Source organism: Oncorhynchus nerka, linkage group LG27 (assembly GCF_034236695.1).
Source record: "Oncorhynchus nerka isolate Pitt River linkage group LG27, Oner_Uvic_2.0, whole genome shotgun sequence".
In the NCBI taxonomy this organism is placed as follows: Eukaryota; Metazoa; Chordata; class Actinopteri; order Salmoniformes; family Salmonidae; genus Oncorhynchus; species Oncorhynchus nerka.
This window is the reverse complement of record NC_088422.1, coordinates 53893062-53912424: the sequence shown is the minus strand read 5'-3', so window position 1 is coordinate 53912424 and position 19363 is coordinate 53893062. Positions and strand designations below refer to the sequence as shown.

Here is a 19363-nt window from a genome sequence, read left to right as displayed (position 1 = left end):
GTACACGGCCAAGATGTTCAAACATTCATAGATGACCAGCAGGGTCAAATAATAATAATCACAGTGGTTGTAGAGGGTGCAGCAGGTCAGCACCTCAGGAGTAAATGTCAGTTGGCTTTTCATAGCCGATCATTCAGAGTTAGTGACAGCAGGTGCGGTAGAGAGAGTCGAAAACAGCATGTTCGGGACAAGGTAGCACATCTGGTGAACAGGTCGGGGTTCCATAGCCGCAGGCAGAACAGTTGAAACTGGAGCAGCAGCACGACCAGGTGGAATTGGAGTCATCAGGCCAGGTAGTCCTGAGGCATGGTCCTAGGGTTCAGGTCCTCAGAGAAGAGGGAGAGAGAATTACCAATTACTTTACACTGAAAGAAGTCTAGCTACACTAAATCTACCCTTAAAAAGTGACAGTTCCGGATTTATCTACTTCCCCAGAGTTAGATGAACTCACAGATACCATGTTTATGTCTCTACATCCAGTAATAAGGAAGTTAGAAATAGTTGTGTGAGCCAATGCTAACTAGCGTAAGCACAATGACTGGAATTCTGTTATCTACTAGCATGCTAGCAATTACTATAGAATCAGTAATTGCGCGAACGCCAGTTAACAACTTCCTACAAACTGCAGGCAGTGACATAAACATGGTATCCAAGCATTCATCAGACTGAAGTACATACACAAAGGGCTTCATTGCCAAAATCCAAACGTATCAGTTTAATAAAAAAGATAATTTACTTAACCAAAGTTACTTTGAAAAAGGAAGTTCACTAGATTCAAACTACTTCGTGAAAAACTCATATGTAAATCTTAAATGTCATAGACTACAAATTGCAAGAACATATCACTTTGGGGTCATATGTTAACAATGTATTAAACACTAAAACAATGTGTCAAGTGGGAATTTGGCAGGTCTGATGTCGAAAAAGAAAGGAAATGACTGCCTACTTAATCCATATTCTCTTGCCTTTTAGCAAAATAACTAGTGTGTAGTTCCAGTAGTTAGCTACACTGCTACATGGCAAAACAATTTGTATTAACTACTGAAACCAGATTTGAATTTAGTTCAACTACTGCAAAATGTAGTTGAATTACATGTAATGTTACTTCACTTCACCCAAACACTGCACTTGGTCATCGTCCTTTTCGTCATCAGCATAAACTAAATGAGTTTCTGCGACCAGAGCGAAATATGATCTCCATGAAAGCGCCAGCTGTCACGAGACTAAATCAAAGATGATATATTATATGGACAAGATAGCCAAGTGACCGCTCTAACAATGAACATACACGCCCTCAATAATTGAAGAAGGGCGAGATCAGGGGTGACTATTCTAGCCAATGAGAGGGCAGATACGCTTGTGAACAACAAGGTACAACTGTCGTGGTCGTTTTTATCAAAGTTGCCGTAATGCCACGTACATTTCCTTATATCAGTACAAAGTATTATGTTACAAACTTATATTCGGTCAAATAAGCCTCACGTAATTCAACACTCACTCGTGTACCTCGATACAAACAGGACATAGCTTAACGCGGACAGATTTTTGGGCGGAGTAAATGCTCTCGCTTCGCCTCTTCCTCTCTGACTAAACTGTTCCTGTGAGTCACATGACAGCTAGCGAACCTCCTGACTCCTTTCTGTCGATTGTTTTCTTACTCGGATATTATTGCTAAAGGAAAATGGCTGCGGAGATGGAACCGCCACCACTGGGAGATGCAGGACAGACTGACTTCAGGGAAATAGAAGATGGAGAAGGCTTTTTTGTCAGTACTGTCACTACACTAGAGGTAAGAGTGATCCGAGACCGAGGATTGAAAGCAACTAGGGGCTTGATGCTCATTGATACAGTACTAGACGACAAGTAAAGTCAGGCGACCTTCCGTTGTTGTGAGCTAGATGCTGCTAGGCTTATGACACGGTTGTGCTTCGGGTGTTAGTTTCTTTAAATGAAAATCATGCAACAAAGTAGCCACTACAGTTTATTATGATCATGAATGATAATCTGTAGCCAGCTCACTATCCTGATGATGGCCAATAACGCATACTGGGAGGGCGTTTGTTCTTGAGATTCAGCCGTGCGTCAGAAAAACGCAGAACGTCTGCGCTGTTTACTGGTTTCCGGGTTTTCAATAGATCAGGGGATAATCACATGTGTGGTACAATTTTAAATTCATATTATTTGTTTAAAATGGGATAAACCAACAATGGGACACTAATTGGAGTTCTAGAAACATTAGCTTGGTCTTTAGCCGAATTTGTTGCTGTGCAATTTATATTTGATATTTTAGTTATTTAACAGACGGTCTTATGCTCTTAGTTGTAAAATGCTAAAAGCCTAATATTCTACAAACGTTTAGAAATATCTCTTTGGAATATCACCAATTATGGGAGAGTGCACGAGCCCAATCCTAGAAGTTGACTCCCTCTCTGAAATGTAGACCATAATCTCCCCGTCAGTCATACATTTCCCTTGTGAGCTGTGAATTTACAGGTGTAAGTCAGGTGCGTGTTTATTGCATAGATGGTCCTTGGAAATTTCCAATAAACAAATGAAAAATGATGAGCATACATGTTAACTAAGTGGAGTGGGACTAAGGTTAAGAGTAGTCTCCATTGACCACTGCCTCACCCCCCACACAATTCTTCTTATTATTATTATTATATATATTTTTGTATTATTAATGTTCTGTCATATCTTTTCTACTATCAAGGAAGTGGTAGGTTTTTGCCCCAACTTAGTTTGACAACTTATACTTTTCAAAAGCTAAAAATGTTGATTGAATGTGAAGCCTGAAGGCCCATCAGATAAGACACTTACAGCTTCATTGTGCAACATAATCTGGATGTGTGCAGCAAAAGTTCAACATTCACCTTTTGCTACCCTTTCCGTCAAGCCATCTATGCGTGCCATTTGATGCATACGTTTGATTAATCCAACCTATGCACTACACAGAATGCACCGCAACTGCCTCTGCAACGCAATGCTGCAAGGCAAACGCAGCATTCCTTTGGAAATGAATGTACTTCTGGTGTACCAAAACGCAATGACACTGTAGGTGTGATCGAGGCCTTCTTAACATGTTAAACCTACAGCGTCATTCCGTGAATGTCGAACTTTTGCTGCACACATCCAGATCATGCTGCATACCATTTTGCGCAAACACGCTGTAAGTGTGATCGAGGCATACGGCTTTGCTGCTGCTGTTTCTTTGCCTGTGGTGGACTTTAATTTTGAACTCAGCAGCAAACAAACATTGATGCCAAGGAGAGTTTCCTGGTTTCTCTTATCCTGTGCTGAGTAGTAGGTGGAGGAAACCTCCCATTATCAGTCCCACTTCCGCTCCTTTCTCCTTAGCTCAGCTTTTATTTACGTACACTCTAAAGTGTTCTTGAATTGTGACGGTGTCTTTTACTTTTAGTTTTGTACACCAACTGAAAATAACATTTTTGGTTATTGAAAATAAATTTCACAGCGGTTTAGATGGCACAATGATACTCTACATTATACATGGCTTATTTTTTATTTTTTTATCACAAACTGAAATTAGGCAAACTATTAGAATTTTAGCAACCAGGAAATTGAGTGTTCTGCATATTGCACCTTGAAATTAATTTAAAACAATATTTTCCTGCCCATTATAATTCCTCCTTTTTAAAGTATGGCTGCTCATATCCTATTTCATTGGAACCTGACATGTGTTTTTTTTGTGTTACTTTCCAATAAAATAATGTTGTCATCTGAGGACGTGATGATGCAACAGTTTCAGTTGTTGTACTTGGTTCCTGTAGGCCCATATGCTAGTTTGTTTCCAACATGTCACATAATAGGCCTACACTGAAATTAATTGTTTTTTAAGTTAACATTGGTTTAACCTTTTATCTAGGCCTATGTTCCCCTAATAAGATTAGTCTTAACTGATCAGATTTCTTTCGGTCTTTGGGCTTCTGTTATTTTTATTACGTTTGTGCTTTTCTGCAGTCTCCAGAACCCTCATCTCCAGATCCACCCAGCATGCCTGCAGAAGGCATCAGCACAAATGGACCTAAGCAAGAAGACATTTCATTGGATGATGACCCAGAGGATCTGTTTGCAGGTATTCCCATCACCTATGATTAAATGCCTCTCCTCAGTTAACTCTATTTAAAGGGATAGTTAACCTAAATTACAAAATGTCCTATTGGTTTCCTTACCCTTTAAGCCGAGTGCCGCAGGATTTTGTTACAGCTAGGCACCACACCTGACCAACTGAGCTAATTGAGCAGTTCAGTGATTGCCTAAATTCAACACACCTGGTCTTCAAAAACTGTAGCACTCCAGGACCAGGGTTGCCTACCCCTGCTGTAAGCAGTCTATGGAAGATAAGACACCAATCTATTCTTTTTGGGTTTGTTTACCTGGCCACTGTCTTAAAATGCTAACTTTTTTTGCACTTATGGTGCAAAACCAATCCAAGTGGATATCCCCTAGGGGTCATTCCATTTGATTTTAATCACTTTTTGACCGCAGCCCTTTTGATTTGAATGAAACTTTATACATATTTGTCCATGGTATAAATGCAAATGCAAAATAGCTATGCACAAGGACTACTTTTAATAATTTACACAGAACATTTACAAAAACAGATTTACTTGAACAGTGCAGCTGCAAAGCATGGTAACAGAATGATGGCACCAACAGCACAAACTGTCATTCTGTTACCAAGCTTTGCATCTGCACTGTTCCTCAAGTGTTTTTGTTAAATTTCCTGTGCGAGTTGTTAAAAGTAGTCTTTGTAAATTGCAGTGGTCTGAAGTAGAGGTCGACCGATTAATTGGTATGGACGATTGATTAGGGCCGATTTCAAGTTTTCATAACATTCGGAAATCGGTATTTTTGGGCGCCGATTTGCCAATTTTTTAAATTTAATTTAATTTTTTAATTTTTTATTATATACCTTTTATTTAACTAGGCAAGTCAGTTAAGAACACATTCTTATTTTCAAAGAACTGTGGGATAACTGCCTCGTTCAGGGGCTGAACGACAGATTTTCACCTTGTCAGCTCGGGGGATCTAATTTTGCTACCTTACCGTTAACTCGTCCAACGCAATAACGACCTGCCTCTCTCGTTGCTCTCCACAAGGAGACTGCCTGTTACGCGAATGCAGTAAGCCATGGTAAGTTGCTAGCTAGCATTAAACTTATCTTATAAAAAAACAATCAATCATAATCACTAGTTAACTACACATGGTTGATGATATTACTAGATATTATCTAGCGTGTCCTGCGTTGCATATCATCTGACTGAGCATACAAGTATCTAAGTATCTGGCTGAGCGGTGGTAGACAGAAGCAGGTGCATAAACATTCATTCAAACAGCACTTTCGTGCGTTTTGCCAGCAGCTCTTCGTTGTGCGTCAAGCATTGCCCCGAGATGAGGCTGGTGTAACCGAAGTGAAATGGCTGGCTAGTTAGCGCGCGCTAATAGCGGTTCAATTGTCACTTGCTCTGAGTCTTCTAGTAGTTGTTCCCCTTGCTCTGCATGGTTAACACTGCTTCGATGGTGGCTGTTGTCGTTGTGTTGCTGGTTCGAGCCCAGGGAGGAGCGAGGAGAGGGACGTAAGCTATACTGTTACACTGGCAATACTAAAGTGCCTATAAGAACATCCAATAGTCAAAGGTTAATGAAATACAAATGGTATAGAGAGAAATAGTCCTATAATAACTACAACCTAAAACTTCTTACCTGGGAATATTGAAGACTCATGTTAAAAGGAACCACCAGCTTTCATATGTTCTGAGCAAGGAACTGAAATGTTAGCTTTTTTACATAGCACATATTGCACTTTTACTTTCTTCTCCAACACTTTGTTTTTGCATTATTTAAACCAAATTGAACATGTTTCACTATTTACTTAAGGCTAAATTGATTTTATCGATGTATTATATTAAGTTAAAATAAGTGGTCATTCAGTATTTGTTGTAATTGTCATTATTACAAATAAATAAATAAAAATCTTCCGATTAATCGGTATCGGCTTTTTGGGCCTCCAATAATCTATCGGTATCGGCGTTGAAAAAAAATCATAATCGGTCGACCTCTAGTCTGAAGTAGGGCTGTGGCATTCGTGACATTTTCTCAGCCGGTGATTGTCATGCAAATAACTGCCAGTCTCACGGTGATTGGCTGGTCATTAACATAAACAAATTTAGCGTCTCCTGGCTTCCACACATAGCCTTACAAGCCTCTGATGCAGGCCTTTGGAACATGTACTTTTGAAAATGTCCAATTAATCCTTGTAATATAACCTACACCATCTCAATAAAGCCATTATTTATTTTAGACAGGTCCAAAGAATTATGATATGAAGAAAATGTATTCTATTTCAGATTAACAGAATAGCATACTCTGAGTTGTCCTTATGTTAGGCCCTGATCTGGCTATGCTAGTTCATTTAGCAGACAAGATTTGCTTAGAATTCCATGGTGTTATTTTATAGTATGAAGAATACAATTAAACATTGCTGAATAACAGATGAGTAGGCTCTCTATTAGCAAAAGCACTAGGCTATGTCAATCTACTGTCCCCCATAGTACAAAAGTTGACCTATTCTGTGCTAGAAATAAATATTTCCAGCATAGTCTGGAACAGTTGTGGGATGCGATAGATCCCAAATTAATACAACCACTAGCATCAAAAACATGTTTTAAACAATGAGGCTGATGCAACAGATGAGAACGTTAAGCATAAAATGTTGCTAAACTGTTAGGCTATTTGTTTACATAAGCACAGCAATACACACACAGCACATATGTTCCATTAGCAGGAAAACACCATTCTCAAAAGTGACCACAAATGAGATTATGCATTTAATGCTTTTATTATAAAGGTGCATTTTTATGTGGAAAATTATCTTTCCCAAACTTGAAACTCACGCGCTGTGCATGAATGGCAGTTAGGCTCTACACCCATTGTAAAGCAAATTAATGTGCTTCATTTTAAGAAATTTGGCCACTTTAGTTGTGATACAAACCTTAGCAAGTTTGGTAGGTTACTAATGACAATCAGCAGCATCAGAGCTTGGAGAAGCATAATTACCGTGACTAAAAGGTAATGTTGTATTTGACTGCCATCATGACTCGTGACCACCGGTGTGGCGGTAATACGGTCACCGTAACAACCCTAGACTGAAGTAGGGCTGGGTGATATATCGAATTAATTTTATTAATTCAAATTTGTTTTTGCGCAATACTCCAAATGTCTATTGCAGAATCTAATTTTCATTTGTATTTAATGTTTTTATGAGTTTCTGTCCTTGTTCTCATGTTGTCTTTTTGTTTTCGTTCGCTCCTTCTGTGCTGTGCATCTTCCCATTTACACCAGAGATCTCTATATAATGACGAGATGCTCATGTCTCCGCCCTAACAATGGGAGTCGTTGTGAGAGAGAGCTTTCCACTTTGTGCAGATAAGGGGTATACAATTTAAAATAAATTGGAAATATAGTTTATTTATTTATTCTCCTATCATGATGGAACAGTCTCCAACCCTATACCCTAGACACCCAACTGAGCAACCCATACACTAAGGAGTAGTCCTTCTCTTTTATGTGCCTGAAATATATTTTTCATATTAAGGGGTATACAATTTAAAATAAATTGGAAATATAGTTTATTTATTTATTCTCCTATCATGATGGAACAGTCTCCAACCCTATACCCTAGACACCCAACTGAGCAACCCATACACTAAGGAGTAGTCCTTCTCTTTTATGTGCCTGAAATATATTTTTCATATTTTTATTTCACCTTTATTTTTGGTCCCATTTGAGACCAAGGCCGCTTTTTCAAGGGATCCCTGAATTAACACAATTTATCAAATGTACATCATTCAAACATAGTGTAATAAAAGCATACAGTGCTACAAGCAATTTAAGGTATTTTTCACACAGTTTTGAGTTACTGTTCAAATCCGAGTTTGACTATTTGTTGTTACATTTGTATTTTTCTTCAGGGGCGGCAGGGTAGCCTAGTGGTTAGAGCGTTGGACTAGTAACCGGAAGGTTGTTAGCTCGGGGGTTTGAACTTGCAAGGTACAAATCTGTCATTCTGCCCCTGAACAGGCATTGAAAATAAGAATTTGTTCTTAACTGACTTGGCTGGTTAAATAAAGGTTCAATTTAAAAAAAAATTGGTCTGGTTGGTTTCTCATTGCCAAATGTCAAATGAACAAAATTCCGAAACAAAACCATGTGTCTATGCAGGTCATTTGTTTAATGGACAAAAATACTCAAGTTAAATCCATTTATGATTGATTGTCATGAAGCATCACTTGTCTTCCAACAACATGCAGGAGTAAATAGTTCAATAGCTGCTCTAACTGCGACGTGAATAGGACTATAGCCTATATCAGTAGCCTGTATCCCCGGTATAGCCCCCGTCTCCTCTAATCTGCATCGGATGAGTTCATAAATGTGCTGGTACCTACAGAATATTTCAGAGATCTAAGGTTATAAAAAAGTTATAATGCTGCACAACCAATAATAATGTGCAACTCTGGTTCTTTTCCTGTGTTTGGTCCAGTCTGCGTTCGGGCCGAGACCACTCTTTTTGAACAAACCACAGTGCGTTGTTTAGTGTGCTCCCAAGTGCAGATGGTGTTCACACCAGTCCAAACGAAACAAACTAAGGGTGTGTGAAAGCCCCCTAAGAAAGAAACACATTCCTCAACAATGAGGTCCTCCATTAACAACCTTAACTTTACTAGAGGCACCAGAGCATCAAGGTGCAGAGAGCTCTGCAGATCATTCCATACACGGGTTGCAAAAAACTAAATGCAGATTTACCTAATTCTGAAATAATCAACGGGACCTCAAGAGTTCGTCATCCCTGTGATCAGGTCTGGTGACTACATTATGTCTGTAATTCTCCCCCACGATGAATAGATCTGTCTCCGTTCGTTCGTACGTACATTAATCACACGAGATATCTCAGACACCGCTGGCCTGATTTGGACTCAACTTGGGTGAATGATGCATCTTGCCATAGAGGACCGGCATTTACACTGATTGGCCCAAGGGGGGTGCTATAGTAATCAAATGAATTTTGAACAAGCATATCTCCTGTCCTGTTAGAGCTACAGTCATGAAATGGTGTACGAATATGCAGCCCCTCATGAGCAACGTGTCCTATAAGGACCTATAAGCTACGCCCATTAGAATTTCAGCAAATTAGACTTTGTCTCCCACCAAACTATGAACAAACATTTCTCCTGTCCATGTTTGAGCTACAGTCATATCATTTTGTGCATACACTATATATACAAAAGTATGTAGACACCCCTTCAAATGAGTGGATTTGGCTATTTCAGCACACCCATTGCTGTTTGGTGTATAAAATCACACAGAGGTCTGTCCATAATAAAGCGCTACTCTGCATTCTTAACAATCAGGCCCTAGTTTTGTCGCACCTGGACTACTGTTCAGTCGTTTGGTCAGGTGCCACAAAGAAGGACTTTAAAATTACAATTGGCTCAGAACAGGGCGGCACGGCTGGCCATATATATATATATATATATATATATATATATATATATATTTATTTTTTACATCTCAACCGTCATGGTAAGTTATGCAAAATGGGTCAAACTTGAGCTTCTCTATCTCCTAAATGTTTTGGCATTCAGGTCCAAATAGTTTCTTTCTACCATGGGCAAATAGGTACAGTTGAACTCGGAAGTTTACATACCCTTAGGTTGGAGTCATTGAAATTCGTATTTCAACCACTCCACAAATTTCTTGTTAACAAACTATAGTTTTGGCAAGTTGGTTAGGACATCTACTTTGTGCATGACAAGTCATTTTTCAAACAATTGTTTACAGACAGATTATTTCACTTAGAATCATAAAACACGGGACGAGATGTTAAAAACTGTCCATTGTGCCAATAGATGGAATGCACTCGCATGAGATTTGCCGTGATGTTGACAAGAGTGGCATGGGAGGTTTATTTCTTAGACTGGGGTAAGATGTCGATTTTTGGGACACATCCTCAGTAGTGTGCCTTCGAATCAGTGGGTGTTTCGGCCTTTAATCACTAAACACCCTCATCAAAGGTGGCCAGCTAAAGGGTGATCAAGCCTTAGCTTGTGTCCCATGCCCAATTAAGATGTCCCACGGGACTATGCAAGGCAGGGGCGTCCTCTTCCCTGAGCCAGCCATACAGCTGGCCGCATACCTCATATGCCCTCCTCAAGTTGGAGGGATCTGAATTGGGTTCTCAGGTGGGGGTGGGGGGTCATGAAGTTATAGCCCAGCAAGGGTCCTTCCGTTTGATCCAGATCCACTGGCTGCCTCTTTCAGCTGCTTGAGAAACTGCTCTGACGGTCTGCCGCAGAGCCTGTCCATGGATTCCAAGTTCTTTCAGCAACCTGATGATGGAAGAAGCCACGAATCCTCTGCATCCCACTTAAACTGGCCAGACTTTTGCATTCCAGCCACGCTGAGTTGCGTCTGCTGCCAACTCTGTGTAACGCAGTTTCTTACGCTCGTAGGCCTCTTCAACAGAGTTTTCCCATGGGATTGTGAGCTCTATGATGTACACAGCCTTTCGTGAAGGGGACCAGAGTACCATGTCTGGCCTAAGGTTGGTAGAAGCAATCTCAGGTGGAAAAATGAGTTGCTGGCCAATATCGACAAGCATCTTCCAGTCCCGGGCCATGGCTAGGTGTCCAGTTTCTGGCTTTGTAGGAGGATACTTGGGCCTTTTCTGTCCCTCCCGGATGAATGTTGTCGTTTTGACGGGATTGCTTGTTTTTGGAGGTAATGAATTGGTTGCACTCCTCTTGGTCTCAATTGCTGCAGCCAGGCTCTTGAGGACCTGATTGTGCCTCCAGGTGTAGCGGCCTTGTGAGAGGCTGGTCTTGCAACCTGTCATTATATGCCTGAGAGTCGCTGGAGCTGGGCAGAGGGGGCAGGTCGAGTCCTCGCCATACCATTGATGTAGATTTTTTGGTGATGGAAGCACATCATAAACAGCTCTTATGATGAAGCTGATGTTGCTTGCCTCCATTTGCCAAAGCTCACTCCAGTTGATCTTTCTCCTCTCCAGGCCTTCCCACCGCGTCCATTGCCCTTGTTTAGCAAGAGAGACAGCCTTTGCACTTCTTGCAGTCTCCTCCTGTCTGCGCACCTCCTCGACCACCAGCTTCCTGCGTTCAGATGTTGTTGCCTTATGGAACGTTGGTTTGCTTGCTGCCAGGCCAAAGCCTCCTCTTCCATGCTGGATATTCCCCACAATGTCTTGGTGTCTCAGGGCTGATGTTGCTTGCAGCACAGCCTTGGATGATGTCCATTTCCGTCCAGTTTGTAGGGGAGGTGCAGCCTTGCTAATGGTCTGGTCTTTGGAGTCCTTCAATGTCATCTGAAGTCTTACTTTAGAGCACTTGTACTCCTCCGTTAGACTTGTAAGAGGTAGTTCAAGGACCCCTTTGCCATAGAGGCCGATGTTACTCAGGCATCGTGGGACACCCAGCCATTTCTTCACGTATGAGGTAATGGTTCGCTCCATCTTCTCCACTGTTGTTATTGGGACCTCATAGACGGTGAGTGGCCACATTACCCGGGGGAGAAGTCGAAACTGTAGGCACCAAAGCTTGAGCCTCCCAGGCAGTAGGGTCTTGTTGATGTTCTCAAGACCGTCGGCGATGTCCTGCCTTACTTGCTGCACTTGATCTTTATCCCGGAGGCTTTCGTTGTACCATCTACCCAGGCTCTTGATGGGTTGCTCAGACACCGTTGGTATCGGGTCATCTCCAATGCAGAACCTCACATCTTTAAGCTGTCCCTTGACTATGGAGATGCTTCGAGATTTGCTTGGCTTGACTTTCATCCGGGCCCACTTGATGTTATCCTGCAGTTTTGCAAGTAGCCGCCTGGTGCATGCTGCAGTGGTGGTCAGTGTAGTCATGTCATCCATGTATGCTCGGATTGGTGGGAGACGGAGCCCTTCCTTAGTTCTCTCACCGCCGACCACCCATCTCTATGCCCTGATGATGACTTCCATGGCCATAGTGAAGGCCAGAGGAGAAATTGTACAGCCTGCCATTATGCCTACTTCCAAGCGCTGCCATGTTGTGAAGTCAGGTGTTGTGAAACACAGTTGCAGGTCTTGGAAATAGGCCTTTACCAGTGTAGTGATGGGTTCTGGTACGTGGAAAATGTTGAAGGATTCCCAGAGGAGTTCATGGGGAACTGAGCCAAAGGCATTGGCCAGGTCGAGGAAGATGACATAGAGGTAGGTCTCTCTTGTCCTTCTTAGCTGTTTGGATCTGGTACCAAATCATACTAGTATGTTCCAGGCAACCAGAGAAACCAGGAATGCCTGCTTTCTGTACAGATGTATCAATGTACTTGTTCCTTTCCAGATAAGTGGACAGCCTCTGTGCTATTATACTGAAAAAGATCTCCCCTTCGACGTTGAGAAGGGAGATTGGTCGGAATTGACTGATGTCTGTCGCATCCTTCTCTTTCAGGATTAGCACACCACCAGCCCTTCGCCATGCCTTTGGTATTATTTCCTTCTGCCACACTATCCTCATGAGCCTCCAAAGAAAGCGTAGAACAGGGCGTTCTTGTAGAGCTTGTATGGTACTCCATTAGGCCCAGGAGCCGAGGCCGCTCTTGCTCTTCGGACAACGTTCTCTACTTCCCTCCATTTTGGAGGGTCAGTGTCCAGATTGAATTCTGGTGGTTGAATAGGTGGGATGTCATGTGGGATGACTATCTGCTCATGCCTTTTCATGTCCTGGTGGACCTTTTCCAGATGTTCTTCCAGTTCAGGCTTTGGAGTTTTTAGGATTCCGCACTTTTCCTTTGCGAAGAGATCTTTGACAAACTTAAAGGTTTTTTTATAGAACCGTGTTCTTGAGTGTTCCTTCTTCCTACGAAGTTTACTTAAGTTTTCCGCTCTTCGCAAGGTTGCCAGCCGACATTTAATGTCTGCTTGGAGTAGCATGAGACCTTCTCTCTCTGCATCAGAGGCCTTCTTCCACTGCTTCCTCAGCTGCCTTCTCTCTCTGACAAGTATCTCGATCTCCTGCTGCCTCCTAGATTTGGCTGGCGCGGGAGGTGTCTTGCCACTTCTCCTTTCGTTTACTCCAAAGCGCTCTTCTCCGTAGTGGTATATAATTTCTCCCATCCTTTCAAGCTTTTTCTCTGCTGTTCCTACCTGTTGTTCCAAGATTTTTGTCAGGTCGTTGTTGATTGTTTTCCACTCTCTCTTTTCAACAGCTTTGGGCCACTTCACACTCGGTCTGTGCCCTTTGATCTTTTCCTCTTTATATAATTCACTGCATCACAATTCCAGTGGGTCAGAAGTTTACATACACTAAGTTGACTGCGCCTTTAAACAGCTTGGAACATTCCAGAAAATGATGTCATGGCATTAGAAGCTTCTGATAGGCTAATTGACATCATTTGAGTCAATTGGAGGTGTACTTCAAGGATGTATTTCAAGGCCTACCTTCAAACTCAGTGCCTCTTTGCTTGACATCATGGGAAAATCAACAGAAATCAGCCAAGACCTCAGAAAAGAAATGGTAGACCTCAACAAGGCTGATTCATCCTTGGGAGGAATTTCCAAATGCCTGAAGGTACCACACTCATCTGTACAAACAATAGTACATTATTATAAACCCCATGGAACCACGCAGCCATTATTCCGCTCAGGAAGGAGACTCGTTCTGTTTCCTAGAGATTAACGTACTTTGGTGCGAAAAGTGCAAATCAATCCCAGAACAACAGCAAAGAACCTTGTGAAGATGCTGGAGGAAACGGGTACAAAATTATCTATATCCACAGTAAAACGAGTCCTATATTGACATAACCTGAAAGGCCACTCAGAAAGGAAGAAACCACTGCTCCAAAACCGCCATAAAAAAGCCAGACTACGGTTTGCAAATGCACATGAGGACAAAAATCATACTTTTTGGAGAAATGTTCTCTTGTTACGTTTGGAGGAAAAGGGGGAGGCTTGCAAGCCGAAGAACACCATCCCAACCATGAAGCACAGAGGTGGCAGCATCCTGTTGTGTGGGTGTTTTGCTGCAGGAGGGACTGGTGCACTTCACAAAATAGATGGCATCATGAGGGAGGAAAATTATGTGGATATATTGAAGCAACATCTCAAGACATCAGTTAAAGTTAAAGCTTGGTCACAAATGGGTCTTTGAATTGGACACTGTCGCCAAGCATACAAATCCAAATTTGAGGCGAAATGGCTTAAGGACAACAAAGTCAAGGAATTAGTGGCTATCACAAAGCCCTGACCTCAATCCTATAGAAAATGTGTGGGCAGAACTGAAAAGGCATGTGCGAGCAAGGAGGCCTACAAAACTGACTCAGTTACACCAGCTCTGTCAGGAGGAATGGGCCAAAATTAACCCAACTTATTGTGGGAAGCTTGTGGAAGGCTACATGAAACGTTTGACCCAAGTTAAACAATTTAAAGGCAATGCTAGCAAATACTAATTGAGTGTATGTAAACTTCTGACCCACTGGGAATGTGATGAACGAAATAAAAGCTGAAATCATTCTCTCTACTATTATTTTGACATTTCACATTCTTAAAATAAAGTGGTGACCCTAACTGACCTAAGACAGGGACTTTTTATGAGGATTAAATGTCAGGAATTGTGAAGAACTGAGTTTATTAATTTATTTGGCTAAGGTGTATGTAAACTTCTGACTTCAACTGTCCTTTAAGTTTTGTTCAAATAAGAAGGTGTGTGGTCAGAAAGTGATTGGTGTCAAATGGAATATAGCAATTTTTCACATTTCATGTCCAAATCATCCCAAAGTGTAAAATTCATTGTTTAGCTCAATAAAGTTATTTTAAGATGTTTTGTACTTGAAACAAGAGAAATGCAAATTATAATTTGGGTGAACTATCCCTTTTTAAAAATAAACCGTTTAACTCAGAAGCGTTTGTATTACGCTCTTCAAAGGTTAAACCGTAGCACTACGTGAATACCATAATTCTCCAAGTGTTTCCCTTTCCATTTGGAGTCATCACTTGTATTTTGTTTCTCAAGTGTAATGTTTTGTTTGTATCATTCTCTATTCTTTGTCTGTATTTCAGAAGCAACAGAGGAGGTTTCTCTGGATAGTCCAGAGAGGGAGCCCATCCTGTCAGACGGTCCATCTCCGGCCATCACCCCAGTCACCCCCACAGCTATGCTCACCCCCAGGATGGGCCTGGGCACTGCCGAGATGTTTGAGAGATCCCTGGATGAGGTAAGTAGTTGGGTTAAGTTGGCCCTAGATTCTGATCTTGGGCCAGTTTTGGATTTTCCCAAATAATGGTTAAGGTTCGTATTGGGGGAGGAGATGCTGATCCTAGATCAGTACCTTGGGGAAACTTCACCATGGAGCATTCTCATAACACAAAGGTCAAGGTGGACTTTTAATACCACCAATGTTAGCCTCCAAAGCATTTGTAGTATAAAAGGTTCACTGCAAGGAGAGGTTGAGAGTGCAACTTTCATTTTATTTTTGTTTCCTTTTAGATTGAAGAGGACGATAGTGGTGACACCTTTGACATGCATATAGCAGTGTCCGATCCAGAAAAAGTTGGTACGTTTAATACCGTGTTAATGTATTCATATATTAAAGGGATACTTTGGGATTTTGGCAATGAAGCCCTTTGTCTATTTCCCCAGAGTCAGATGAACTCATGGATACCATTGTTATGTCTCTGTGTTCAGTCTGAATGAATAAGAGGTGGTTTTGCGAGCCAATCCTAACTAGCGTTAGCTCAATGACTGGAAGAAAATGCTTTTTTTGTTTTTGTTATTAATGAAAAATTAAACACCAACAAGTATTCACTCCCCTGGGTCAATACAATCTTTTTTGGTAAGTCTCTGAGAGCGTTTGCATACCTGGATTGTGCAATATTTGCCCATTTTATTATTTTCTTAACTCTTCAAGCTCTGTCAAGTTGGTTGTTCATAAACATTCATTTTCAAGTCTTGCCAAATATTTCCAAGTACATTTAAGTCAAACTGTAACAAGGCTACTCAGGAACATGAACTCTCTTCTTGGTAAGCATCTGCTGTATAGATTTTAGGTTATTGTCCTGCTGAAAGGAATGAATGAATTTGTCTCCCAGTGTCTGGTGGAAAGCAGACTGAACCAGATTTCCTCCAGTCCTTGCCGATGAAAAACATTTCCACATCATGATGCAGCAACCACTATGCTTGGAAATATAGAGAGTGGTACTCAATGATGTGTTGTGTTGGATTTTCCCAAAATACAACATTTAGGACATTTAGTGCCTTTTTGCAAACAGAGTGCATGTTTTGGAGTATTTTTTTTTCTCTCTACAGGGTTTCCTTTTCAGTCTGTCATTTAGGTTAGTATTGTGAAGTAACTACAATGTTGTTGATCCATCCTCAGTTTTCTCCCATCACAGCCATTAAACACCTTAACTGTTTTAAAATCACCATTGGCCTCCCTGAGCGGTTTCCTTCCTCTGTGGCAACTCTGTTAGGAGGGACGCCTGTGTCTTTATAGTGACTGGGTGTATTGATACACCATGTAAAGCCAAATGAATACATTTACCATGCTCAAAGGGATATTCCTTGTCTGCTCTTTCTATTTTTACCCTGCCAATCGGTGCACTTCTTTGCGGGGCATTGGAAAAGCTCCCTCGTCTTTGTGATTGAATCTGTTCTTGAAATACACTACTCAATTGAGTGACCTTACAGATAATTGTTAGTGTGGGGTACAGAGAGGGGGAAGTCATATATAAATCATGTTAACCCCTATTATTGCACACCGAGAGAGTCAATGCAACATTATGTGACTTGTTAAGCAAATGTTGACTCCTGTGTTTATTTAGGCTTGCCATAACAAAGGGGGTGAAGACATTATTATTATCATTATTAATTTATATAATTTTCTTTTCATGTTGATATTAATGCCGCATTTTGTGTAGGTCCGTGCGGGGGGAAAACAATTAAATCCACTTCAATCCCATTTTGTAACGCAACAAAATTTGATAAAATCCAAGGGGATGAATACTTATGATATACATTGTATTATTCTCTCAAGTAGAAAATGAGCGACAATGCTGTTGTATCGAGGAGAGAATAGTTAAACCAATCCTGTGACTTTGGTTTACGCTAATATTTATGTTTCTTCTTTAAGGGGATGGAATGAATGCTTACATGGGATACAAAGTAACTACAAAGGTAAGGAAAATATCTTCATATTCTACTTTTTCTTTTTTTAATCACTTGGGACAAGTTCAGAGTAGGGTTGCAAAATTCTGGTAGCTTTCCCCAAAAAGTTATCAGGGAAGGTTACCGTTGAAGTTGATATTAAGATTATACACATGTACTGCACATTCGTATCCACACTTTGAGTGGGGTATACTGTATGTTAGGTCAGAAGGCAACAAATATATTGACAGTGTTAATAGGCATGGTTTTAGTACCCATATTTGATATCACTGTAGTTATTATTTGTAAACTGTATCATGAGGTGACTCAAGACAACAAAGTGATTCCCTTTTTTTTTAGTACCTGGTACAAAAGTATATTTGTGTTAAGTTTTTATTATTAGATGAATCGGTCGATTCTTTTAAATGTGTTTTTGGACAGATTTGGCTCATTAATCTAAATGGTCTGAATAATGATGATCCACACTTCTTTGAAAATACATATAATAATTTATCAAACCTACAAGCAATACAAGACTATTGTTATGGTGGGAGATTATAATAGGGTTTTAAATACCTCAGTGGGCCGTAAAGGAAATCACACTACAAACTATCACCCTTATGCTCTTATGGAAATCACGAATATCGTGGATATATTGGAACTAGTGGATGTATGGAGGCTGAAATATCCTGACCTGGTGAGATATACATGGAGGAGGATTAATCAAGCTAGTCGTCTTTCTTATGTCATTCTCGCTGGCACCAAAACATTTTTTTAAAGGTTTTGATAGGAGACCGAATGAGATCGGACAGTCAAATAATTGGCATATATATATATTACTCTTACAGAATTTCCATATGGGCACAGATATTACAAGTGTAACCAAAACCTATTGCATGAAAATGTTTTTTTTAACCAGCACAGAAGAATTGATAACTGACTTTTTCCGACATAAAAATATGCAATGCCTTCGGAAAGTATTCAGACCCTTGACTTTTTCCATATTTTGTTAAGTTACAGCCTTACTCTAAAACAGATGTTTTTTAAATACTCCACAATCTACACACAATACCCCATAATGACAAAGTGAAAACAGGTTTTTAGAAATTTGTGCAAATCTTTTTTTTTTTTTTTACAGAAATACATATCTACATAAATATTCAGACCCTTTGCTATGAGACTCAAAATGCATCCTGTTTCCATTGATCATCCTTGAGATGTTTCTACAACTTGATTGGAGTCCACCTGTGGTAAATTCAATTGATTGGATTTGGAAAGGCACACACCTGTCTATATAAGGTCCCACAGTTGACAGTGCATGTCAGAGCAAAAACCAAGCCATGAGGTCGAAGGAATTGTCCGTAGAGTTCTGAGACAGGATTGTGTCGCGTCACAGAACTGGGGAAGGGTACCAAAACATTTCTGCAGCATTGAAGGTCCCCAAGAACACAGTGGCCTCCATCATTCTTAAATGGAAGAAGTTTGGAACCACTAAGACTCTTGATTGAGCTGGCCGCCCAGTAAACTGAGCAATCTGGGAAGAAGGGACTTGGTCAGGGAGGTGACCATGGTCACTCTGTCAGAGCTCTGGAGATCCTCTGTGGAGGTGAGAGAATCTTCCAGAAGGACAACCATCTCTGCAGCATGCCACCAATCAGGCCTTTATGGTAGTGGCCAGAAGGAAGTCACTCCTCAGTAAAAGACACATGACAGCCCACTAGGAGTTTGCCAAAAGGCACCTAAAGACTCTGACCGTGAGAAACAAGATTATCTGGTCTGATGAAGCCAAGATTGAACTCTTTGGCCTGAATGCCAAGCGTCACGTCTGGAGGAAACGTGGCACCATCCCTACGGTGAAGCATGGTGGTGGCAGCATCATGCTGTGGGGATGTTTTTCAGCGGCAGGGACTGGGAAACTAGTCAGGATTGAGGCAAAGATGAACAGAGCAAACTACAGACAGATCTTTGATGAAAACCTGCTCCAGAGTGCTCAGGACCTCAGACTGAGGCAAAGGTTCACCTTCCAACAGGACAACGACCCTAAGCACACAGCCAAGACAACTCTGTGGTGGCTTCAGGACAAGTCTCTGAATGTCCTTGAGTGACTCAGCCAGAGCCTGGACTTGAACCCGATCAAACATCACTGGAGTGACCTGAAAATA

General features: G+C 41.1%; 1 protein-coding gene across 1 annotated transcript in view; it reads left to right on the top strand.

Moving 5' to 3' along the window:
* The first annotated feature begins 1604 nt into the window (after positions 1–1604).
* Positions 1605–19363, top strand: part of snx2 (sorting nexin 2) — a 31246-nt gene continuing 13487 nt past the window's right edge. Inside the window, exons 1-5 of the mRNA XM_029638658.2 lie at positions 1605–1789; positions 3982–4096; positions 15119–15273; positions 15546–15612; positions 17188–17231. Of these exons, the coding sequence (XP_029494518.1) occupies positions 1682–1789; positions 3982–4096; positions 15119–15273; positions 15546–15612; positions 17188–17231 (489 nt within the window). The 5' untranslated portion in view covers positions 1605–1681. The remainder of the gene's footprint in view (positions 1790–3981; positions 4097–15118; positions 15274–15545; positions 15613–17187; positions 17232–19363) is intronic.